Raw genomic sequence first — 26,210 nt, 5'->3', positions numbered from 1 at the left:
AATTTTTAATACAGGTTTGGAGGTTTGTGAGGAACAATAACGTTTCCCTCTCTGAAATGGAACATAACATTAGACAGATATTAAACCTTTGGGTTCAGGGGAATGATGGACAGCAACTGAAGAATAATTTTTTTTTTTTTTAACCAAGTCTTCATTCGAGACACTCTTGAAACTTTTCAGTCTTAAACTGGGATTCAATATTTCTCATTCAAATAAAAAAAAATGGCACAATCAGGCATTTTGTTTTAAATGTTGGGATCTTCAAATCTTGAATAAAACATCTTTGCTTTTTTAAATAAACTTTACCACCACAGAGCCAGGCTGACATATTTTCAATTATATCGCGCTGCAGCATTCAAATTTCATATTCTGCATTTATTGTCATGTTCTCAACCTGATGGGGTTTTACAGAGCTTTGCATCAGCTTCCCCTTCAGAGTTTTTATATTGCAACTTTGCCCGAAGAGCAGCGTATAGAAAACGACGCTTTGTGATGCAAAGAACTACCATTTCTCCATTCGTTCCCACTTTGTAATTCAGACAGCCTCATCTTTTTCCTCTCAGCGACAAAAGGCAGTCAAGGCATTGTCAATGCCAACCGGACCGCAGTGCGCACAGGGGCGACGCTGCGCTCCGCGCTGCTGCGCTGCTGCGCGCACCATGACCACCCTCGGAAGACGGATGCGGCTCGGTTGCTGGTCAATCAGGCTTATAATGTTTTCTTCGCGTTTTTATCAGCTGTGGAATTAAGACAAAAGTTTTATAAGTAGCTCAAACAATGGCCCGAATCTAAATAGACCCACCGCGTCACTGAGGTAAGGTCATTTATTTGTTCATTGTAACAAATGACCACATGACTCATGTACTAGTTTACGGCGAAAACCTTTTGTTATGCGGATAAGTTCCAGTATTTAAACTTGGGTATACTTTAACTTTATTGGGCAAAATGATATTTTCTTTGCACATTCTGTGTGATTGTGAAGCTGAATCAATCGCCTTGATTCAGGAAATAAACTGCCCTGACCTAATTGTTGACGGGCTAATTATAATATGACCATATCATTAAAGATTGTATCATTTATTAGAGGACTTGGCGTGGGAATTGAATTGATTTTAAAGTATATTTTCCTCACATAGATTGCTATCAGCCTGTGATTTAGACCTAATTGAGTTTAAATGACAACCTAGAAACACTCGTTGCTGTCCAGTACAATGTTGAACAGACAATTCTGGGTTTTTAAATCGTTTGAACGATTCTTAATTTTGTGCAAGAATTTTTCTTCCTATGAAATGTGAGATCATTAACAGACAATCATACCCAATCACACTTAAAGATCCCTAACTGCTCATTTTTGCTCTTTTAACAACAAAATTATCATAATGATAACAGTTCTTTGACAATATAAAACAATCTGAAGCAATTTAGAGTAAGCCACTGGAGAGTGGTTTTCACATTAAATGCTGCCTTAATGTCAGCAGCTTTATGTGATAATATACCTTAAAATGTTCTTAGATTTTACTATTCATCCCCCACAAGTCAAAACAAAACAGATCAAAAAAACACAATTGGTAATTTTGAAAAAAATAGTCTGCTGTTTTTTGGCTAAAGCGCAGCAGAATATTCTTGATTGTCATTGCTCAGTTATTATGAGCTAAAACAGAAATGTTTTTCTAAATGCCCTTTGGTGTCCAACAGAACTGTAACATGTACTGCAGTCATAATGCAGATCAGTTTATACTAGAGATGCTCAGATCCAGGATTTTTCAGGTTCTGATCTAATCCTGATATCAGGTCACCAATATTTTCTAAAGAAAATCACTTTCACCAAAGTATTTGGTGTTGTTTTTAACATGGGGCTATAAGTGAACACATAAGAATACAAAATGCCACACACATGTGAGCTATGCAAATTCTGTCCGACTAATAATTGGAAAAGTTTCAGACAATCCTTTCAAGGTCCTCTTGTATGGAGCTTCTAGATCTGTATATTTCCTGACTTTTAAAATAAAGTAGCAGTTACTAAAACAGTTGCTGCTGTCAAAAGCTTTTTGGTAAATGTTTCAAAAATGGTCTGAAAAGCCTCTATAACTAGAGACAAAAACATGTTATTCATAAGCCTAACTCTAATAAAATCATAAAACAGCTCACAACTTTTGCCAAACAGTGAAAAAGCATATATTGGTAACATCATTAAGCTGTTCTTAACAACCACTATTAAAACAGATAGCATACAGATAGCTAATCACGGCAGTCTTTGCGTAACTTCTTGTGTATAAATATTCATACATTTTTATTAAAGTCTGCCATAAGGTGGCCATGAGGTTACCAGAAAAAATTTCCACTGCTCCAAATGTTTTACAATAAATGTTTATCTTGTATTTTTCCCATTTGGCCAAAAAGCTTTCATAACTACAAAAGTTTAATGTAGGGACCTGCATGAGGTTGATTGACAGCGCTAAGCCCCTCCTCCTGGCTCTGATTGGTTGTTTTTGACTGAAAGTGAAGCATTTTTGCAGATTGCAGGTGGAGGAGCTTGATCTATTCACAGATTACCTGTCTGATAATCTGTGAAAATGTCCAATCATTATGTCAGGATAGGGTGACAGATTTAAAAAATATGTAAGAAACTGATTTTTGAAAAGTTGCATACTCTTGCAACAGCTTTATTATGTTTTATTTAGCCATGAATAAATCTGGTGAGTGGGCGTGCCGTGGTGGCGTAGTGCGTAGCGCGACCCATATTTGGAGGCCTTGAGTCCTCTACGCGGCCGTCGCGGGTTCGACTCCCGGACCCGACGACATTTGCCGCATGTCTTCCCCCCTCTCCTTCCCCATTTCCTGTCAGCCTACTTTCATTTAAGGGACACTAGAGCCCACAAAAGACCCCCTGGAGGGATAAAAAAAATAAAAATAAATAAATAAAGCTGGTGAGTTACTGTTATTTTAATTTCCAAATGTTCAGGTTTACAGTGAATTCTACTTTTGCCTGTATGTTCATAAAAAAAAAAAAAAGGATTGAAATCCTTACTGGTCCAACTAATGTTTCAATATTTATTCTGCAGGCTGGCTGTTAGCCATGAACGAGGATGAGCTAAACATGACTCAAAAGGAGCATTTTCCATTTGAAGATGAACATTTCGACTGCTGTATTGAGGAGAACCTCTGGACATTGAATGACAGCACAAAGCTGGTTGGAGTTCAAGTTGTCCTCATCCTGTCTTACAGCACAATCATCTTATTTGGAGTCACTGGAAACTCCTTGGTGATTTATGCCGTCTATAAATTCAAAAACCTACGCACAGTGACCAACTTCTTCATAGTGAACTTAGCTGTGGCTGACCTGCTGGTGAACACGCTGTGTTTGCCTTTCACTCTTGTCTACCTTCTCTATGACGATTGGATGTTCGGTCAGGTGTTATGCTTCCTGCTGCCTTTCGCTCAAGGCATGGCTGTACACGTCTCCACCATCACTCTGAACATCATCGCTCTGGACCGCCACAGGAGCATCGTCCACCACATGGAGACCAAGATGTCCAGAGACATGTGTGCCGTGGTCATCGTCATCACGTGGGCGCTCAGCGCCTTACTGGCTAGCCCGCTTGCCATTTTCAGGGAGTTTGGGTCCTTTAACATTTCCACCGAAGAGACCCTGCAGGTGTGCGCGGAGAAGTGGCCGGACAGCAGCATGAATGGAAAAATCTACAGCTTCTCCATGCTGGTGGTCCAGGTTGTCATACCGTTGCTCATCAATTCTGTTGCATACATCCGCATATGGAACAAACTGAAGAAGCACATGATATGCGGCCGCAATGACAACCAGCGAAGGAAGAAAACCACCAAGATGATGCTGACCATGGTGGTGGTCTTTGCTGTGAGCTGGCTGCCCTTCCACGCATTCCAACTGGCTATAGACATTGACAACAGTGTGCTGAATATGAAAGACTTTAAGCTGGTTTTCACCGTGTTCCACATCATGGCCATGTGCTCGACCTGCGTCAATCCCATCCTGTACGGGTGGATGAACAACAACTACAGGACGGCCTTTTTGTCTGTGGTCAAATGTTACCGGCCCCTTGGTGTCAGATATAGATCCTCCAAAAACAGAGAGAAAGAAAAAGATGACGATAGGGACTGCACTGACTTCAGGTCAACAAACCTCTGAGAACAGGGGGAGTATTTATTTGTCGACTCAAAACATACAGTCCCTCGTAACGTTTTTTTTTTGTTGCCACTTTTACACATTTGTCATGCTACAGTCAGAAGCTTCTGTATTTTTATTTGGGATAGATCAAGGCAAAGAGATGCACAATAAGGAAGTAAAAAGTCAAATTTCTTACAAATCATATTCTGTAAAGCGTGTGTTTGTACTGAGCCTCCAAAATTCTGAGGCCTCTAAAAAAAATCCAGTGGAGCCAAAGGGTAACAGGAGTCCTGCTGTTGGTTTATTTCAGCGTGAATAAAGCTGCATCTCACAGAGCACAGTTCATTCTAAAATGAGCAAAAATATGGCATAGCTGCACACTTTCCAAAACATCACAATCCACCTAATCAGAGGCTGGGCAAGGAAACAAAGATTCAGAGACGCAGCGAAGAGGCCCATTGTATCTCTGGAGGAGCTGCAGAGATCCACGTCTCACATTGGAGTATGTGTCGCTAAGACAACTATTAGTTGTGCATTTCAAAGATGTAGCTGTACTGGATGTGGCAAGAAAATAGTGTTAAAAGAAAGCCAAGGTGGAAGAAGCTGCTGTGGTCAAAATAAGAGCAAACTGAATTTTGTGGCCAACAAACTGTATAACCAACACTGAACATCATCTTAAACACATAGTGATACATGATGGTGGCAGCATCATCCTGTCCGGAGACGGGATAGAACTGATTTAACTGGAAAACTAATGAGCACCGTGAAAATGATGTATCACTTTCCTTCTGTAAAATTATGATCTTTGACGTGACATGAAATTCTGTAAGTTTGTGGTTATAACATGACAAACTGTGGAGAAGTTCAAAGGGTGTGAAAACATTCAGGGCACTGTAAGTGTGTCATATACTGTATGTTACAATGAAAACTGGTTCAAAATGCTTTTAATGTTTAAGATGAAATTTTGCATGAATTTATCATAACCATTAATGATAGGACAAAATGAGTCTTTTGTTTTTAAGTAAAACTATTGTTTATGTGGACCGTCTGCAGTTATGTTTGGATGCATATTGTGGGATCGTTGATGCTGTCTGAGGTTTTCTAGTAGGTATTAGGCTAAGTTCACACATCTGGCAAATGCAATCAAACTCCACCTTTCTTACTGCAGTCGGAATTTGGCTCTTTTCACCCAAAAAATAAAAGTCCCATTGGTGCCTTTTCGAAAATTTTACGAAATTTTACACAGATCAGATTGTTTTCAAAGTGTCTGCAGTCTGAACAGCCATGCTGCATTTTAGCCCACTTTCACGCCGTTGATGTGAAACATGTCCCATATACGGTAAATTCAGACATAAACAATGACTGAACATGATAATTATGAAATTATTAAGGAAGTCTGTTAGTGAAGCACATCGCCCCAATCCCACCACTCCTGGATCTGACAGCCAAACAGACTCCTCTACAGATAACTCTCCTCTGAAGGCCGTTGTTACTGGTTCTGCTTTCTTTTTATCATCTTCCTTCGTCTTGTGTGATCTTATTGTGATACTGCTGTCTCCCATTGCTCTCATAGTGGTAGTATTTAATTGAAAAGAAAAAACAAAATCAGATTTCAGCAGAAAAATTGGAATTCAACATGGAGACCGACTGTGTGAACATAGCCTTATTGCAAAGAATCTTACATTATATTTGTGTTTTTCTTTCAAGGAGCATTTTGAGTTTGTAATCTTTCAAGGTGATGTGGACTACAGTGTAAAACGACTGCAGTTTTAAACTGCTCTATTCTCTAACAGAAGAATAGAGTTCTTTTTGGAGAAAAACTGCCTTTTTACTTTACTTTTTCAGATCTCTTGATCATGTAAGGAGAACGTTTAGCATGCATAAAGACAGAATTTGACCGACCAAATACTTCAGTTTAGTAGATGGGCTCCTGAAGGACGATCATTCAGTCTGTACCGATGCTATTTCCCAAAGATATGACCTCCTGTTCATGTGCTGTTGATAGATTGTATAGCCTGGCATGTTCCTTTGAGTACAAATTGCAGAGCACGATTTCATCGGCTACAAGCATTGGACAGAAAAGAAAAGCTGCAAGGTAAAAATAAAAAAAAAACCTTTGAAAGAGTTTCAGAAAGCTTGAAAAAGTTATTGATCAATGACCCTTTGGCTCCTTCATGGGCAATAAAAATGAGTTTGTCATACAAAGAGCTCAAGTTTTCTCAGTTAGAAACTTTTCTTATTTTGTCTAGATTTTTTAAGAATTGCTTTCCATTATATTAAGATGTTAAATATGTCACAAACTAAGGAGAAAAAAGCTTGAATGTTAGCGTTTTGCAACTTCCACTGCCAACAGATACTACACAAAAAACCAACACAAAAACAAATGCACTATGAAACTGTTCATTATCGTCATAGGCTGACCTTGCACATAAGTCATCAGCAAATTATCATATTTCCCTTGTCAGATCACAGACATTTCAAGGCTTTATCTTGAGTTTGCATAAATAGAAGTTTGCTTTGAATCCCACAATTTCATGCACATTGATGATGCCGTTTGCTTTGAGTGGTCTGTAATAAATGTAGCTTTTTAACAGTTGGGTGTCCTATTTGAACTTCCTTTGAATGCATGTTGTTGCTGATTGCTTATCGTCACCTAACTGAAATAATAAGTCATTATTTTAGGAGTTGCCACCTGCTTTTTTTTTTCCAAACGATGTTTTAGGTAAAAAAATAGAAAAGAAAAACTTCTAGTAAAAAAATTACTCATGAAGGTAATTCAGGAATTCAGGAATTCAGGAATTCAGTAAGTAGATGTGATTTCCAGATTGAGTCAAAGGATTTTTATTTCAATTTGAGCCTTTCTGTGTTTGTTGAAGTGAAAAATGAACTGAGATGATTCTGTGGGTTCTGCTTAAATCTTAAGAAAATTTTCCAGAGATGATTTAAACCTCGACTGTATTTGCTAAACCTTAATTTACTTTAATTTAATATTTTTGTTTGAACCGTAGCGACATCATGAAGCCTTCATTCACCAGGTCAGAACCTCCATCAACTCTGTTTGTACTGCAAAAACACAAATTCTTAGAGCTTACAGGTCTTGTTCTGTTTGACTGAAAATTGGAAAAAAAAAATGTTTTTTTTTTTTTAAAATAATGCTTCTATAAACTGCATACCCCCAACAGCTCAGATAATTAGAGAACATAATCAGTAGCCGATTTTTTTTTTAGGAACACCTGCTTGTTAGCTCCAAAAGCAAATCAACAAACCGTATTGCATCAACTGGATGGATTAAGGAGTTCTAAAGAACGAGGGGCTTGTAATGTTTGACTGGAAAAAGGTGGCGAGAGAAGAGAAAATCAGGAATCAAACTCAGGACTAGAACTTAAAATACCTTTTGATGTCACAGTTAGAAGAAAATGTGCAGGCTGGTTTGAGATGACAGAAAAGCAACAGTAGCTCAAATAATGACTTGTTACAATCAAGGTATGTTAAATATTATAACAGCATCTCTGCTGGGTCATCTGGAGGGTATTTGAAGCAGCTGAATGGTAGACGAACACTCAATGTTTTTTCCAGTTAAACTAGCAGTAGGAGTCACAATGTGCGTTTTATTTATTACATTAGAAATGCAACTATGTTAAATGCATTTTTCTGAAGATTACGAAAAGTTTTATACGTGTTCCTTAAACTTGCTTTGTTGTTTGTTTTGGGAGCGTCATCTTAGAACCTGATTTCTGGATTCAGAGATTTCCAAATGTGGAAGGTTTAAATTGTTGTTTTTTAATTTTTTTTTATTCCTCTCATTGTAGCTAAATTTGCCAATTCATAATGAATGTGCTTCAGGGTCTACACTGTGTAAAAATTCATGTGAATAAAAATAATAAAACTTCAGTCTTTTGATAGCTAAAGCCATGAGTAATATTATTTCTGATGCATCTTGTTGATCATTTAAACTAAGCTTGCACAAAATTTAATTGCATGTTTTTTCAATGCTGGAGGAGTAAAAGATTTATATGCTTGTATTATTTTCATGAAGTATGGATTTTAATCTGAAAATTCATATTGTAATTTTTATCATGGCTTGTTTTGTTTCATCAGATTATCACAAAATCTCAAATGAAAGAAGATTTATCTGAATAAGGAAAAATTTAGCATAAAAATGTGTAAACACTTCTCCCAGTTATTTCATGATTGTGGATAAATTACCCAATACCAATCATTTACTAAGCAACTTAGTGCAATAATATGAAGCTCATCAACAGTTTCAGATCATGAAAATGTCAATTAAAGCAATATTTAGAGGTGTTATAAAAGATCAGTTTTTTTCTAAAAAGTGGTAGAAGAAAGGAACAATAACAGGGTGTTGGGCAGCCATGGTTCTCTGAGGGAGTGAAGAATAACCTGTGGGGTTTGATCCGGCAGATGATCTACTGAACCTCAACCTGCTGTAGAAAATTCATTTCAGTTCTGATAGACATCCTGTTGTCCATCTGCAGGATGTGAGGGACAAACAAGTCCAATCCTTCCCAGAATTCTGCTAGAGTTAAAGGATTTGCTGCTGTGTTTGCTGTTGACGCCACAGAACATTTTCAGGGTTTGGCTCGTTTGGCTTAATGGGTCAGACAGTTTTCGTAGCAGGGGGGTGGGCCTAATGCCAGGTTAGCAAACATTTTACTTAAACACCTCACAGTAACACCATGTACCTGAGGCCAGGTGTGTGAACGGAGTGAAGTCCTCCACTAAAAGAAGTCTTGCTTTGGTTGGGTTGCAATGACATGGCATCCAGGAGTCTCTGCACATAGGCTCAATAAATGTATTTGTACTGATGAAATTCTTCAAAGTTGTCAAGTGTGTTTTTCATCTTATGTTTCAGCCAATCACTAGCTGCTTATTCATTCGGCCCAGTGGTGGGGTGCAGGATTGGAAGGTCATGTTAAGCAGAGAACCTGTAAGAGGCTTTCTTGGAAAACCGAGAAACGCAGCCCCTCCTCTATCCTGCCCTCTTTGTTTGACCGTTGTAATGGCTTTTACAGTGATTACGCTGGTCTTCGGGTTTTGTACAGCTCTTCCTGTTGACCACGTCCTCACTGATTAACTTTGCATGTACGTGAGGAGCTGAGGGATTGAGACATTAGATGCCCAGGTCTCCATTTTTAGAAAGGTATTGATAGTGCATTCAGCATCAAGTCAATAATTGTTTCTTTAGCTGTCCGACATTATTGAACGGCTGCCCCTGACACCAAGCTAACCCTCAGGATGAGAGCAGTCCACTCACTGCTCGAGTAAAATTAACAAAAGCTTAGAAAGGAAAGGAAATTTACCCTTCTTTACTAATTGTCTTGTCTGTTGGCTTTTGAAGATAGATTGAAGTCGTCCTCCAAAAACTCCCTTGACCTTCAGCCCCATAAGTGGTAGCATCTAATTCACCTCCTTTTGACAGTAATGAGATGGAGTCAGATGCAGAATAGAGGCACATTCATTTGAGATAGAGAAACAGCAGAAGGATCGGAGGAAGAAGACAGAGACTGGTGAACTCCTAATATGCAATGATAAAGTTTATATTGATATGTAGGGATTTGGAATATTTAGACTTTTCTTAACTCAGTGAATATCATGTAGAGTACCACACTGTTCCTCTACAACATCCTTCGTGGCAGAAATGATGGAGCTCATTGAAATTGGTTTGTTAGCTGACATGAACCTGGAACAGTCCACACATCCACAGCCTCGGTCTGCTGACGTCCAGCTGGAGTGTGTCTGGGATCGATTTTCCAGCAATGTCCATGTTTCAGCTGCCTTCTAATTTCAGTTGCAGTCGTCCCTCTTCTTCGCGCAACGTTCCGGAAGCGCCGCCTTTTAAAGAGCCCCTCAGCATGAAGCTGCCACCATCGTGCTTTACAGCTGGTGCAATGCTCTTAGCTTTGAAAGCTAAATGGTTCATCCTATAGCATGTGATTGTGGCCAAATAGATCAAACTTTCTCTCATCCCTCCATAAAATGTGGCGTTAGACAATGTTTGGCTTCTCCATGTGATTAGTTGCAAATTTAAATTGAAAGTGTTGATTTTCAAGCAGGTGATGCTTTCTCTTTAAGCACACACACACTGTCCATGTTGGCGTTATATTTGCTTTATTAAGGACCGTTCATTTAGGAGTCACTACGTCTCTCTCAGTCAAGCATGTCCCTTTAAGATACATGTAAAGTCAGTTTGTTGTTTCATTAAGGAAATGAAAGGTTCAGGGATGAGGACACACTCCATTGTTTTCCCTTCTGCTCAAGGTGTTTTGGGTTGTGTGGGCAGCAAGAACACTTGGGTTGAATCAATCAATAAGGGGAATCCAATCAGCAACAACAACAGACTTCACCTGTGGGCCGAGAAAACATTTTGAGACCTCACAGGTATGAGGAGGAGGTGATTCATCCTGTAGGAGAGTTCTGTGAACCTGTTCCGTCAGGGTCAACACTCCCCATGTTGCAGACGCATCCCTGCTTCACCACAGCTGGTTTAATTAAGGGGTCATGTTGCAAAGGCATGTTGAGAACTTGACCCCTGAATAGTTTTAGGTCATTTTTCAGAGATCGTGAAGACCTTCTGCAACTGCTATGAGTGTGGAAAGGATGAAGAAAGATAGTTTAGAAATATCAGTGTGTATTTCAGGGCTTTCTGCATTGTGAAAGAAATCAATCTCTATAAATTTGGGATTTTTTTTTACATTAGATCTATAATGAACATTTTATTCACTAAGCACATAATGGAATTCCACAATGTGAAATTCTGAAAACTGAGAACAAAAGTAGCAGAAAAATTAATGAAATTTTGTTTCGATCATTTCCTCGTTCATTTATGCTTGATAAGTCTTTCTATATTAGCTTATTTGGTAACACTTTATTTGTAGGGGTGTGCACAAGGCTGACATGGTGTTTTGACATAACACTTGTTATAAACATGAAGGAGTATTTGTGAATGGTTATGACTGTTATGACATGTCATTCCGTAAATGATGACACTGCAAGTTACGTTAAAAGTGTCAAATTTGCAGTATTTGGTAAATAATGACATTTTAAAACAAAGTTACATTAAAACATGAATAAAAGTTCATTAAAAGTATCAACTTTGCATTTAAAGTGTCATTATTTACCAAATAACACTTAATGACAATAGTCATATACGTTCATGAAGACTCTTTCATGTTCATAACAGGTGTTATGTCCTGTTTATGATCGTGTCATGTCAGACTTATGCACACCCCTTCAGATAAAGTGTTACCGTTCATTTTTGCATTTAGTTCCTTAATTTATTGTGTTTGTTCTCTGTGTCTTTGGATTTATTTCCTACTTTTGTGTTAGTCTTTTCACCTTGGTTTACAGCATGAACATTTGTAAATTACATACAATCACTTTAAATATAAATTTAAATGTTTTTTGTTGCTTTTTTAGTTTACTGGCTAGTTTGGCAGCTTTAAAGCCTGGCTGTATTGCATTATTCTTTGCTTTGTTTCTAAATGTGTCAACATGGACGCCTTGAGACACAGATTCCCTTTACAGAACACACAAAACTCTTTACCAGAAGATTGGAAAAAGGGTTTATAGTGGGATTTACAGTGATGACCACCACACAGCGTTCGGTTGTCAGATGCAAAATCTGATTTACTGATCAAAAGGCTTCACACAGCTCCGGTTATTTTTGCACAAACGTAAACAAAGGGCAGACGAAAACTGAAACTGATGTAGGACCTGAGAGGAGACGTTTGTGAGGGCAGGGATCTAGGAAGAGGGAAATGTGGTGACCAGATCGTGGCCCTCTGGTGGTCTCATTCTGGCTCGAGCGTGAATCTCACAGTACAGCTGGCTCTCAACGAAGAAATAGCCTTTCTGTTTCAGGTTGACGTCACAGTCAGCACACACAAAGCAGCCAGGGTGGCGGCACTTGTCTCTGGCTTTAACCACTGTCCCGCTGCAGCATCAAACACAGAGAAGAGGAGGTTATGAAAATATATAATAGCTTCACAGAAGTTAGAATTTAGATGCCTGCACTTTTAAGCCCTCCAACTGACTAATTAATTAATTACATTTACTTAGCAATAAGAGAATACAAATCACGATGCACTTAAGTAGTCAAAGAAATGAAAATATTTTTATTATTTTATTTGTTTAAAATATTCAGATGAACTGAGATAGATGAGGCACCCAATAAAGAAAGAAAAGAAGAATTTGCAGCAAATTTTTCAGAAAGCCAGCAGTGAAGGAAATCATCCCACCCCCAGTCATCCTTTTGTTTTTCATTTCATGTGCCAACAATCAACTCAGCTCTCAGCAGATGGTATTTTTTCCAGGCAACTTGCAGTAAAAGTGCCATGTAAACCAAAGATTCCAAGGAGTTTGCCCTGGCTGTAAAGGACATGGATGTGCACAAATATGGGCAGATTTCCCTCGAAATACATTCCTGATGCCTCGCTACAGAAACTGGTAGGACATCCATATAGTTTTTTTTCATTGTTAATGTTTAATGTTCATGTTTATTTAGATGCTTATTTCTCCATGGGTCTTTCTCTGTACGTCCTGAACAAGTAGCAGATTTTGACAATAAACTTGACTTTGTTCATCAAATACGTGGTAAATTTAAAACAATTCCTCAAAGCGTAGCAATAACCCCATTAAAAGTGTGTGTAAGCTCCTCTCTATCCCAGCCGGGTTTACATTCAGCTGATTCCTTTTGCTCGTGTTGTCGTCAGTTGGATCTTAATGAGAACCACAGATGATCTGCTCTCTTTGTACTCACACAATGCCATTCCCACACTTGTCGCAGACAGGCAGCTTCTGCAGGTTTCCTGAAGGTGCAGCGGGTTTAGTCGTGGGGGCTTTCACTGTGCGAGTCACAATGGGTCGAGTGCCTGGACGCATGACACAGAATCCTCTCAATAAAACAAGCTCTCGTGATCCGATCACGTGAATTAAAACAAAACACCTAAAGCACACACTGCGGGACTCACAACGACGCCTTCAATCCCATTTGATGCCTCCTTTGGGGCTTAAAGGATTTTCATACTTAAGTTCAACCAGGACTGTATTTTTCTGTGCAACCAAGGAAACGTGCAGGGAAGTGCTTTTGTATTGACAAAATATCCAACGTTAAGAGCAAAGCACTTGATTAATAAGGGGAACACATTAGAGTGTGTCTTGGTGACGGATTGTTTGGCTGCACTGGGTGGACGTGGTTCAGATGGTTGGTGTTCTGTGTAGCAAAACCCAGAGCTACTCCTCCCAAAACTTGTTAATGAAGCTGTTTATCACATGTACATTCGTTTTCACAGACATCCAACAAAATGATCAAAAGTCAAAAATAGGTCTAGCATATTAGAAAGCTCACACAGTGTTTATAATACGACTCAGTCCACTTCCTCCCAGCTGTGGTGTCTGACAGCATGGTGGTGTGGCGGTTACACATAATTATCTTCAAACCAAAAATGATTCCTTATTTTGCCTTTTGTATATATTTATATGTAAATGTTTCTATTGAGAGCGAAGTGGAGCTGAAGTCAGAATCTTTGTCTGTGTGCACCAAGTTGGTGAATAAAGCTGATCCTGGTTCTGATCTTGTAAAGCAAACTAATGAATAATAAACAATAAATCGAATAAAACACATTGAGGAAACCTATTGCATGCCACAATGAGTGGCAGTAAAGCTTCCAAATGAAAAAGAAATGTTGCTGATGTTTGAAGGAAATGCCTCGTCTCACCATCGCTGTCAATGAACTCCTGCAGGGCTTTAAATGATCCGGACTGCCGAGGCTCCGGGGGGTCGTCCTGGTCCCTCTGCAGCATCCGGTACACATCAGATTCCTCGATGTTGGTCAGAGTCCTGGGACTGAGCAGGACATTCAGGGACATTCAGGGACATACAGAGACATTCAGGGACAGAGATTTAGGCACCAATATAAAGTCTTCAATCAAATACGGAGGATGTGTTGAACTGGACACATAGAACATTATTTAGTCAGTTAATACATGTTTGACTTTCTGTATGTGACAGAGCAAATTTCAAATATTATATTACATCTCTAATTGTTTTTCTTTCTGATCAATTCCTCTAATAAGCTAGTAAAGAATGAATGCACTGCTATACATGTGAAGTTGACATACGAAAATGTTAAACTACTCCTTACTATTTGCAGTTACATTCTAAATGACCAGATACAATCTGTATTACAATGTGAGTAATAATAGAGGACAAATATAGTGCATTTGAATGACAACAATATTAACAGAGGGGAACGTCATTATAAGAGAGGATTATGATCCATCATGTTTGATACAACTAACCAGACTTAGTCCTAGAGAGAGAGAGAAAAAGAGAGAGAGAGAGAGAGAGAGAGGAAGAGAGAGAGAGAGAAGGGGGGAGGGAGGGATGGATGGATGGATTATGAAACAAAACAACAAACTATAAACTGGGTTTAAAAAGTATTTTTCTTTCTTTGTTTTATTCAAGTTATGGGAATGCAAAGTTTGTCCTCTAGGTGGCACCAAAGCAGAGGAGTTTTAACGCTGAAACAAATAACTCAGTTCTACACAGCTTTAAATAACCTGTGGCTCAACTTCAAAGAATTCATTTTATGAGTTTCTAAAGATAGAGTCTAAACTGGAGCGCAACCTGCAGATATACCTACATCTTTACAAATGAGCTATTTTGGCTCTACACTGGCTCATTTATTTGCTTATTAATTACTATTAAAATCAGAGAGCAAAAGCTCTTCTCTTTTAAAACTCTAAAATGTAGAGTTTTAAAGGGTGATAGATACTGAACTCAGCACTAGACTTTGAGGTCTGAAACAGAAGGAATGAACTCTGGATTCTTTTCAACAGCAACGCTGTTTCCAAAATCTTACAAGTTGAGTTTCAAACAGTTTTGATAACCTCAGACATGCAATTAAAAATATAATGTGATAATATGCTAATATAATTTATTTTTAGAGTATCATGAAGGTAAGATCCCAGGATGAGAAAGCAAGGAGGATTCAGTTGCAGCTAACTCCACGGTGAAGGTTTGTCTCTTTTTTAACGTACCACCTTCAAACATCTTCAGCCATAAGACCCAGACCTGCTACTGACAGAAAAAAACTAACTGGAATTTAACAAAATGTACACTGACACACTCCAAAGTTCCTGGAACAAGGTCCTGTAAGCTGATGAGACAAAACCACAACATTTTGGTCTCTCACGTCAGCTCCATGTTTCCACAAGGAGATTTTTTTCCCTCTGCAGAAGAGAGGACAAGTTTTTGTTTTGGTTTGAAGTTTTTGTTTTGGTTCTGCTTTGCTGCGTCTGGGATGGAAAAACTTGGATCTGTTCGAGGCAGACTGACGTCCAAAGACTACCACGATATCCTGGAGTCAGAAAGCTCAGCCTCGGTGGCAGGTCAAGGGTCAACCAAAAGAATAATGACCAGGAATGTGGAGCTAGAAACACCCAAGAATGAAGAATGTTTTTAAGTGATCCTGGATGAGAAGAGCATCATGCAGACGCTTCACTTCTAACCTGAGACAGAATGAGATGAGAGGGTCAGACTTCCACTCGGCGTGTTATAATCCTGCCACAACATCTTGAACTATGGGCACCATCTTTATTGTTGTGAAACTTTATTTTGTTGTTGATTAATTAAATAACATGTTGACCTAAATCAATAATTAAAAGTAGCGTTTAGTCTGTGGAAAATGAATGAAATAAATAATCAGTTTCATACGACAGCGTATTAAGGCCTTTATAAAGGAAAACAAAAAAAAAAGAAATTTCTGCCAAAAAGTCTTTTTATAGAAAATAATGGGAAATTTCTGAGTTTCAAAAGTTGAAAATTTTCCACTTTTTGTGAGTTTTTCTGGGATTTTTGGTGGAACTACTTAAACTTTATTATTATTATTATTATTATTATTATTATTATTATTATTATTATTATTATTATTACTGTCTTCAGTGGCTGTTGAAAATGATTTGTGAGCACCTCTCAGGCTTGGGAAGCACCAGGCCTCGGATCTGGCCCTGCATGGCGTCCTGGATGTTGCCGGAGGAGTACAGGCCGATGGGAGTGTTGTAGGACGTGCTGACCACCTGCCTCTTGTCGTCGATGTTTGCTGCTGCCACAAACGGCTGAGCTTTCCGGTTGTGAGCAGTTCCGATCGGCTTGTATTCCTGCAGGAAGGAAAACAGTTTAAAGCCGGACTTTTCCTTTTGTTGCACTGAGATAATATTACTCACACACCTGCTGTTCTGATTCCAGGTTGAGTTTAAACGGATGAGCTCTTCCATCCTCTACCACCCGCGGGGACCACAGCATTGACTCGTTCCTGGTAATTACACACAGATCTCCTTAGAGTACACACATTTCAAAAAGGCAGTATTGTCTGTTTTCCAGGCACATATTCCATTTTGTAGTATAATTAAGTAACTATGCTACGTTCCATTGTTATAAAAAAATACATTATATATCTAATATGACTTAAATGAAATTTGACTTTGTAATTTCCATCCATCCATCCATTTTCTAACACCCTTGTCCCTAGTGGGGTCAGGAGTGGGGTCCCTGGTGGGGTCAGGAGTGGGGTCCCTGGTGGGGTCCCTGGTGCCTATCTCCAGCGAACGTTTCGGACGAGAGGCGGGGTTCAACCTGGACAGGTAGTCACTCTGTCACAGGGCAACGACTTTGTAATTTAACACCTTGAAATTGGGCCTCTGTCTCTTTAAGAACTCCTGCTTTTTCTCAAACTCCGCCTTCAGGAAGTCATCACAACATGGCTCCTCTCTTAACCCTTTAACAACATTTTTACCTGTGTTGATGTGAGAAGTAGCTCCTATAGTAGCAGATGTTTGCGGTCACTATACAAACTAGGCTGAAGGCACTGAGAGGGGGAGAAAGGGGGAGGAGCTGTGTCTCAAAGGCGGAGCTTGGTCCACCCAGGGGTTTTGAACAGCTCAATGGTTGCCATGGAGATTAAAAGATTTCTCAAACATGTATGAAAGAATCGAAGCAACTCCTCAGGCATGTTTTTGACGAGTTTTAATAAACTGTCAGAGCCCAGCGTCTTTGAACCTTTAAAACACAGTTTGAACATATTCTATTGGCAGCTGAACATTTTCACACTCTAATTAAGAATTGCAGAAGACATTACCACAAACTATAAATAAATCCTTATGGAACATGGAACTTTTGCTGCAGCAACAGCTGATATATCTATTACATAAAATTTAACTTAGAGAGTTTCAGCATATACACGCGTGGGTGTGTGTGTGTGTGTGTGTGTGCGCTCATGGCCCTCACCTCTCCACAGTAAGGCAGAGCTGGTTGAAACACTCCTTGATCTTGCTCTGGGCCTCACAGTGCAGCATGTCCACAGCCGGGGCCCCCTCGATGGCCAGGATGATGTCCCCAGCACATAACTTGGCCCCGGAAGCTTTACTGCCAGGAGTGATCTGGATGTGAAGAAGAAGAAGAAAAACAGGTAGAATTTATATTTCACCTTGTTTTTCATTCATTGCGTAGTGCAGATGTGTGGTTATAGCTTTATCATTGGTAATCCTGTCAGAATTTGATTTAAATGAATTAATTCAGCCAGGAAAATTGTTTCTGATAGGAAATCAGATTCAAAAACAATGTAAAAGAAGTTTCCATTTGGACAAGAAATCTGCTGATGTTAATGTTTTACATCAAATGTGTCAGGTCAAAGGTTATAACTCTTCTAAATAGTCAGTTGAAAAATGATTTATAACATTACAGAACAAACCCTTCTTATAATCGTGGAACAACGTTTTGTACGTTAGTTTGGCTATTTTGTGGATTTATCTTTAGTCATTTATCTTTAGTGGATTTACCATCATGCTAACCTTTAGCTCCCTGTAGAAGATGGAAGTCAGGGTTCAGAAAAGTTAATATTGCTTCTAGTCAGAAGAAACATGTTTATAAGATTCAAATATTACTTTAAGTCTTAGACTCCTAAGGGGGGAGAACACACTGTATGAGTGTACACACACCCCTACACGCTGAGTATGTGTGTGTGTGTGGTTTGGCTTACTTACTTATTTCTATTATTTATAAGAATCCGACAATCAAAATAAAATAATCAAGGATCACATCAGAATATAGAGCAGATATTCTGGGTGTGGGTTTCGTTTTTTTAAAAGCTACATAACCTTATCATGCTTTACAATACTTGACAAATGCAGATTTCATGAAAATTTGCCTCATTTCTGAACTTTATTTCAGATTTTCTAATGTATTAGAGACACAGAAAGTCAGAGTAGATATTGTATGTTAAACGTGACTTTATGTACATCTACCTGTCTGTGTTAAAGGGGAATATAAATGAGTCAGAAAACATTTTGCTGTTCTAAACTAAACTCTGATCTTATGAAGATGAATCCTGGCTCTTTGCTGGTTAGATCAGCAGAATTAACATTTTATAAATAAGCATTTCTTTCAAACTATTCTGCAGAACAAATCATTCAAGTGACTCAGGAAATGCAGATCTAACAATAAATACAGTTATTTTGTGTAAATTATTAAGTCAGTGATTTTAGTGAGCTAACATCCAGGAGAAGCAAAACTGCTTTTTATTTTAAAAGCCTTAAAAACTCTATATTATTATATCAGCAGTCTGTATTCTGAGGAAGCAGAACTTTTAAATCTAATCTTCATCTTCTGATTATTCAGTTTATCCATTTCAACCAATATCAATAAAACCCAACAACAACAATTAATCTAGTCTATTTGAAGCTTCAACTGCAAATCAAAACACAGAATCCACGACATTCAGAAAAGTGGCGACTGTCACGAGTTGGAGGGGTCATGAGAAGACCTTGACCTCTGAACGTTTTAAGTCTGATTGAGGAAAGCAGAAGGAGTTGCTGGGAGTAAATTCAGAATTTCTTTTTGTTTTGAGTCTTATTCGTGTCAGAGGTTTTAATGTTTTACACACCCTCCCTATCTCCCCATCCCCCAAAGAACGTTATTAGCTTAGGCAGTCCACAACAAAGATCGGTCAGAGAACGAGCTCAGAGGCCTGTTGGTAACTCTGGAGGAGCTCACAGGATCCACGGCTCAGGAAGACCAATCTATTGACAGGATAACAGTCAGTTGAGCTTCCTGCAAATCTGGCAACAGCAGAGTTTTTGGAGACACAGCGAACATGTGAAAAAAGTTTGTGTTTGATGCATAAAACTAACAATGAACACAACATGTAATTATGCAATTTGACATTTATAAAAATAAATTTGCTTGATGGAAGCACACCAGTTTAAACACAAAAAAAACCCAATTGTTTTTTGATAAAAGGTTTTGGCGCTTGGAGGAGGAAAACGATGACAGGAAGTAGTAGGAGGATATATTTTTAATTAAGTTTGCCAACAAATTTATTCATGTGTGATTTTAATTGCATTTCTTACTTAATAGAAACACAGCAATTGCAAAATTGTGAGCTTTTTTCTTCTTCTCGATATTAGTGGAATACAGACAAAGTTTTGAGCACATTTGTAATGGAAATGTGCTCCATTTCCACATTCCACTCCTTGTCATGTTTAACAGCTACTGTTAAACATGGTGATGGTGGCAGCATCATGCTGTGGGGATGCAGAAACAGAGCAGCTGGTCAGTGTGGACGGTAACAGAGTTAGACATAGAATGATCCTGGATAAAAACAGGACAGAGACATAAAAAAGGATTTTGAGTGAAGCGCATTCAAATAGTAGAGTAGCCTAGTCAAAGTAAAAGCCTACATCCAATCAGTGGCAAAACGTTTTGAATTGAGGTTCAGAAACATTCATATAGAGATTTTCCTTCAAATTCATCTTTTCTTTACTGCTGTGTTTTGATCTGTCACAGGAAACCTAATTAAAACTTTATGGGCTGAAATCTGATGCCTGCCTGCTGTAAACAGGACGATGTAGAGAGGAAGTGAAATGAAAACGCCTTTCAGTTTTTGAAGTGAAAATGATGATCATTGTCTTGCCTCATAATCTCAGACGCTTTCAGAACACATCAGAACCTTCCGGTCCATGTTGGGTTCTGATCTCAGCGGCGCCCGTGTTCCTGATGTCTGTCAGCTGTTGTGATTTTGTTTTTGATGCAGGAATATTGTTATTTTGCTTCCTGCACATGTTTACTTTGTTTGTTTGTTTTTCCACATACGCTGTTCAAAAACATTCATTTTAGGTTAATAGTATATTCTAACTTGTGCTCACAGTGAGAACTGGGCTGATTTTGTCTCCATATTGCAGCAGCACAGATCTGTTCTTCTGAGTGGTTTGTATGTCCAACCTCCTGATTATATTGTTCTTCATATATATTGTTCTTTCTAAATTCCTTCAAGATGGAGGAGATCTTTTGTCTGTTCTTCATCAGTTTTATATCATCACTTTTCCCTGTTGTTGATGGCTGAGGCTCTTCGTTCCCTTCTGGGAGAACGGTTTTCTCTCTCCGAGTTTCACCTGGCCTAAATATGTCTCTAAAATACAAAAACCAGACTCCACCACAAAGCCCAACTATTCAGAGGAATAACAGCAAAGACAATTTATTCATGACCTCAATCTGCATTTCAGTTCAGTCAGCAAAGTGGAGGCGTCTCACCGGGATGCTGCAGAGGGAGCGGCCCCGTTTCTGAACTCCACTGCCCTGCTGGGATTTCACGTGAGGAACCAGAGGAACTCGTCACGGCAACAACAAAAACATTCGCTTGTGACAGCACACAGATGGAATATGGAAAACTGATAACCAGGAAGTGATGAAGATGAGAAACTATTTCCAGAGCAGCATCAAAGAAGATCTCAGCCAAGCGTTCCCACGGATACGACCCGGAGCATGACCCCGCTCTCTGTCGTAATGCGTTACTGGACGTAGCAAGTTGAGCTCTGCTCAACTAAGACTTGGTCATCTGACTATAAATAACCGTGGATGAAAGTGCAGAGAGGATCTGTTGAAGACCTGCTGTCAGACCTCCACTGATTTATTACCTGCAAACTTTATTTCTGTTCAGATATGATTTTTACAACTTAGTCCTGTGAAACATCTTTTTAATAAAAGTACAGCCCAGCTGGCATGTTTTCATTTTGTGGTAATAACTTTTTGTCGCCGTCCAGATTTAGGTTTTCACTATTATAAAGTTAGAAAAGAAACATAAATGAACAAGAAATGCATCAGAAAACTAACAATGAAAAACATCATGTGCTTTACAGATTGTATTCAATGAGAGGAAGGCTGATCATGACGTCATCAGATCTACACTGCGGCGTGTTGTTTGCGAGGGGGTGTGTATGTGTGTGTTACAGGGATGGAGTGAGTTATAACATCCTGAGGTTTTTTTTTAAACATTGCTAAAATACTGGATGTGAATCAGACTATAGATACACACTGCTTGGCTGTTCATTCACAACTCCAAACACCCCCAACACACACACAAGCACAGGATTAATATCAATGTTCATTTACATTTAAATAGTTGTAATTTTTTTTCTTTACCTTTTAAATTTATGGGTTTTGAAAGTAGAGTAGTTCGAGTTCATGCGGTAAAGTTAAAAGCGCTGTTTTACAAATAATAACTCCATTATTACTAATGGAGTTATTGCTGTGTGACATGAGCTTTCCAGAACTCCCAGCAACTTTTTCTCTGAGACACATTTCAAATGTTCCTGTATCCATCCACTGTCGACCCTCTTATCCTCACCGTGTCTCATAGTTGGAAAAAGCTATCCAGCGTTTGTAGTGAATGTGATCTGTGTGTGGGCGCGCGTGTGTGTGTGTGTGTGTGTTCTGATGTTGCAGTTAGCTGGGGGGAAAAAAGATCCTTATCGTCTTGTGTTTACTTTCCACCCGCAACTGAGAGGCCCTCAGAGCAGGATGTTCCTGACCAAACATGGCAGCGAGGGGAGACGCTGCATTCAGTCGTGTTTGACTGAAGCTGGACAGTTTGCTGCAGGAAGAATTCCTTCGCTTCATGACTCTAAATCAGCTGCTTTCAGATTCTATGAGATGTTTCGGTTCTAAAGTGTCATCTGACCTCCGTGCTTTCCTCTCTGCTCTGTCATTTCTTAACCTCTCATTCCTCTCTCATCACAGAGCTCTGAGTGTCCACTGACACAACAGGTGTGAGGTCACCGGGTCCAGCCAGCCATAGAACTACACTTTTATTTAGTTCCTGAGGTCTTTCCATAAATATAGAAGAACACTCACCCCGACAGAGCCTGGGATTACTCATCTCTTCTTATGTTAGCCTCCGTAACTCTGGGGAATTAGCCTCGCAAATGAATCCAAACACAAGAGGAGACGGTGCCGTTCTGATTCAGACGGTTTGCCTGTGTGGTCCGCAGATGTGGAAAAACGTTGAGTATGCCGGTGAAGACTGTCTGGTAACCATGCTCAGGGTTTTTCCTTTGGTATCGCTCTAGAAGATGAAGCATTTCTTAGCGTTTTCTCAAATGGTTTTGGAACTTGTCAGAAGGTCTGCATCTTGTTACATCTGTTGTAAAATTAACAGCATTTCAGTGAAAAGATCACAGAGACATTCAAACACGGTGGTGGCAGTGTGATGGTCTGGGCTGCTCTGCTGCTTCAGGACCTGCATGACTCACTAGCTGTGTTTCCAGTGACCGTACATTTGAGCAAATTGGAATTACAAAAATAAATTTGCTTAATGGAAACACGGCAAAGTTTTTCACTAAAAAGGTTTTGCGCCATGATGAGGCGGTTTTTCAGCTGCATCCAAATTAGTTCATTTCTCTAAACTGAAACACTTTTGTCGCATCACACAAAGCACATGATCAACAACCGGATGTTGGTGGAAAAGACAACAGGAAGTAGGAGGAGAATGTTTTTCAAAGACTTATTGGGTGAACAAACTTATCAACACGTGTCTTTAATTACATTTCTTATTTAATGGAAACACTGAAGTTGCAAAATCAACAAAGTCTTGTGCTCTTGTGCGTGTTTTTAATGGAAGCTCAGCTACTGTATTTGATAGGACCACAAATTCTGTTGTCCACCAAATGAATCCTAAAGGAGAAAACCTAAACATTTCTTTGTAACCTTAAGCAAACCTCAAGAACACCAGGAAGTCCACCTCTCTTGGATGGGTCTAGTCAAAGTCTGGATTTCAATGCAGTTGAGATAATTCCATCAGTACTTTATGACAACCATGGATGCTTGAAAACCCTCTGATGTGACTGAATGGATCTGAAGAGTCAACGTTCCTCCGCAGTGATGTAAACGACTCGTGTCCCGTTGCTGCGGATGCGTGATGGCAGCTGCCACCGCCACACACACCATCAGCAGTTAACAGGTGTTAGAGGGCAATTATTTTTTAACACAGGATTGCTTTTTTTTAATTAATAAATAGTTACACAACTTAAAAACTGCTTTTTCCCCATTTACTTTGGTTTTATTTCTCGTATTTGAAATGAGTTGAAACATTAAAAGAAGCAAAACAGTGGAAATCTTTTTCAAAGTTACAGTTTTCCATAAAGAAGAATTGATTTTCTAATTTGTCAGTGAATTTCCATCTCAGATGATGGTAAGCTGCTCAATAGTGTTGGTAGAACTAACATAACAAAACACTTTGCTATCATTCCATCTAACTACAAACCTTAATATTTCTGCCCTTCCTCAGTTGCCAGCATGACCAGGAACTCTGCATGTTGAGAACTCCACATTTTCCTGTTTTCCATCAGGCTGTCATTGTTTCTAAAGATCAGAGTTTATTTCCACAAATATCTTCCACACTTTTAAAGAGACCCTGACATGCGGTCGGGCCAGGCGGTGACGTCGGCTGCTATTTGTATCTAAACCACATGCAGCCACTGTGGCACAGGTGCAAGCTGCAAGCCTCTCAGGAATGTTTCTGGAATGAACCGTCCCAGAAAGAGAATGCTGACAGTAAACCAACCTGAGATCCCTCTGGAACGACCCCCACCCCACCCCACCCCATCCCCTGCCCCACCCTGTGTTTCCTCCACCTAAGGAGGAAACACAGGTCTAGATGGACAGCTTCTCCGATCACAAACCATCTGATGTTTACCTCCTAACATGAACGTTCTGATCACATCCCATCACTCACCCTGGAGATGGTCAGTGGCTGGTTGAAGTCCTTTCCTCCTGTCAGCCGAAACCCCCAGGGAGGGGGTCCATCCAGGACGACGTTGAGTGGCATGGCCCTTTAAAATCTGCCAGCTGTTGGGACAACAGCACGCTGCTGCGGTCACGCTTCCAGAGCGGAGACGTTTCAAAGTGATGGAGATTATGAACCATGCTGAGGGGAGACTCAGAGGGAGGGGAGTGGACAGAGCCCACCCCCACAGTGAGGTCACCGGTCAGATTTTAGGAACACAGTCTTAGTCTGCAACAAGTCAGGCTCGCCTACAGACTTTTAATTCTCCTTTTGTTTTTGCAACCTCTTCACTCCCAACAGAAGTCAGAGTTTTACCTCACTAAAGACAGTTTTACCTCACTAAAGACAGTTTTACCTCACTAAAGACAGTTTTACCTCACTAAAGACAGTTGTCTGATTATTTATGGTTCTGAACCGAGTCTCTTCCCCTTCAGGGTGACTTGTAAACAGTGCAGACGTATCCCAGCCTCGATCAGAAGCCACTGGCTGCCAGCGTTTACATCCACAGATGCTGGAGGTCTGGCAGACCCGCTGCTGCTCCGAAGGCTCCAGCTGCTCCAGTCCTTATTTGGTTCTGAAGGCGAAGCTCTCTGAGGTCCTGGAGGGCTCTCAGGAACATTCCACTCACTTTGGATCTGGATGGGACTGAAGCCTCTCAGCCTGCGTCGTTAATAACAAATCACTTTTATGTGGGTTTTTCACTAACAGTTGTTTTCATTTCTTTTTTTTTTCTCTGTTATCAGATTATGTTTTTTTATGTTGACTCAACTTTTCAAAAAATGCCTCCTGCAGTATTCAATAACCCATTCTAGAACGATCCTACATGAATTTGTTTATGTTTTTATCATTAATGAAATCCCTAATGCTTTGGTGCATAAAGTTTTCCTGTAAACAAACAATAATCCACCTCAGGAAGGTTCTGGATTTGGAAACGCTGAACGTCAGATTTAAAACAAGGATTTACATTCTACAGGGAATACACATGGATATTAATGTTTACACACCAATATGAACAGGATGAGAATGTCCAGCAATCATGTTCAGTGAAATAATGGGACAGTTTCTGTGTCCAACAGACAAAACTAAAATATTATTGTTGGGTCATAAAGACCGTGGTTATATTTGGAGGAAAAAGAGTAAAGCTCACAAGCCTGATAACATCCTAACTGTGAACTACGGGGGTGGAATTTTTTTACATTGGTGTTTTACAGTGGAGGGACTGGTGTAATTCATGAAATAGATTCACGAGGAATAAAATGATGTGGAAATTAGAAGCAACACCTGAGACATTAGTCAGGAAGGTAAACAGAGGTATTATGTAAAATCAACTTTTTTGAGCTTTACATTGTGTTATAAAGTTAATACCTCACCAAAAACATACCTGGAGAGTTGATTTGATTCTTTCATGCTAATTTGAGAAATCCTTTAATCTCCAATGGCAACCATTAGGGAGTGGGGGAAAAAAAGAAGCTTGGTCTCACCAGCCAAGCTGCCGCCTCACAGTCCAGCCCTCCCTGCAGCGCCCCCACTCCGCTCCTCCAGACTAGAGGTAGCAGAAACTAGAAAAACACCTGATGGAACTGCTCTTCTGCTCTGCTTTTCAGTAAAACACTCATAAGAAAGGCTAATGGATATAGGTTGTTGTCATGACGTACTGAAGGGGGCGTGTCGGACAGAGCGGGAGACAGAGGCCCAATTTCAAGGCGTTAAAATGCAGTCAAAATTTTTTTAGGTCATATTTGATACATTTTTCTAACAACTGAAGGTAACATAGTTACCTGATCGTGCTATAGAATGGCACTACGTTCCTTGAAAATAGATAGCATTGCCTCTTTAAAGAGTGTGCACAGATGAAAAATGACTGTAAAGAGATCAGATCAATACTTTTGTGTTACTGGACGTTTTTACCTGAAAATAATTCAATTAAACTCAAA

At 39.5% G+C, this 26,210-nt stretch overlaps 2 protein-coding genes across 2 annotated transcripts; one reads left to right on the top strand and one right to left on the bottom strand.

The window, feature by feature from the left end:
• The first annotated feature begins 571 nt into the window (after window positions 1–571).
• On the top strand, window positions 572–6,734 carry npy2r (neuropeptide Y receptor Y2). Its single transcript, XM_032561803.1, has 2 exons — window positions 572–814; window positions 3,063–6,734. The coding sequence occupies exon 2, from the start codon at window positions 3,077–3,079 to the stop codon at window positions 4,160–4,162; it is 1,086 nt and encodes a 361-aa protein (XP_032417694.1). The 5' UTR covers window positions 572–814; window positions 3,063–3,076; the 3' UTR covers window positions 4,163–6,734.
• Window positions 6,735–11,707: 4,973 nt separating this feature from the next.
• Window positions 11,708–24,579, bottom strand: LOC116719491 (PDZ and LIM domain protein 3). The gene is made up of 7 exons (XM_032562019.1): window positions 24,226–24,579; window positions 17,448–17,599; window positions 16,392–16,476; window positions 16,134–16,321; window positions 13,879–14,006; window positions 12,921–13,032; window positions 11,708–12,095 (listed from the first exon to the last, which is right to left on the bottom strand). Exons 1-7 carry the CDS (start codon window positions 24,316–24,318, stop codon window positions 11,906–11,908), a joined length of 948 nt encoding a protein of 315 aa, XP_032417910.1. The 5' UTR covers window positions 24,319–24,579; the 3' UTR covers window positions 11,708–11,905.
• Window positions 24,580–26,210: the final 1,631 nt, after the last annotated feature.

Source organism: Xiphophorus hellerii, chromosome 5 (genome assembly GCF_003331165.1).
Source record: "Xiphophorus hellerii strain 12219 chromosome 5, Xiphophorus_hellerii-4.1, whole genome shotgun sequence".
In the NCBI taxonomy this organism is placed as follows: Eukaryota; Metazoa; Chordata; class Actinopteri; order Cyprinodontiformes; family Poeciliidae; genus Xiphophorus; species Xiphophorus hellerii.
This window is presented reverse-complemented; position numbering and strand designations above follow the sequence as displayed.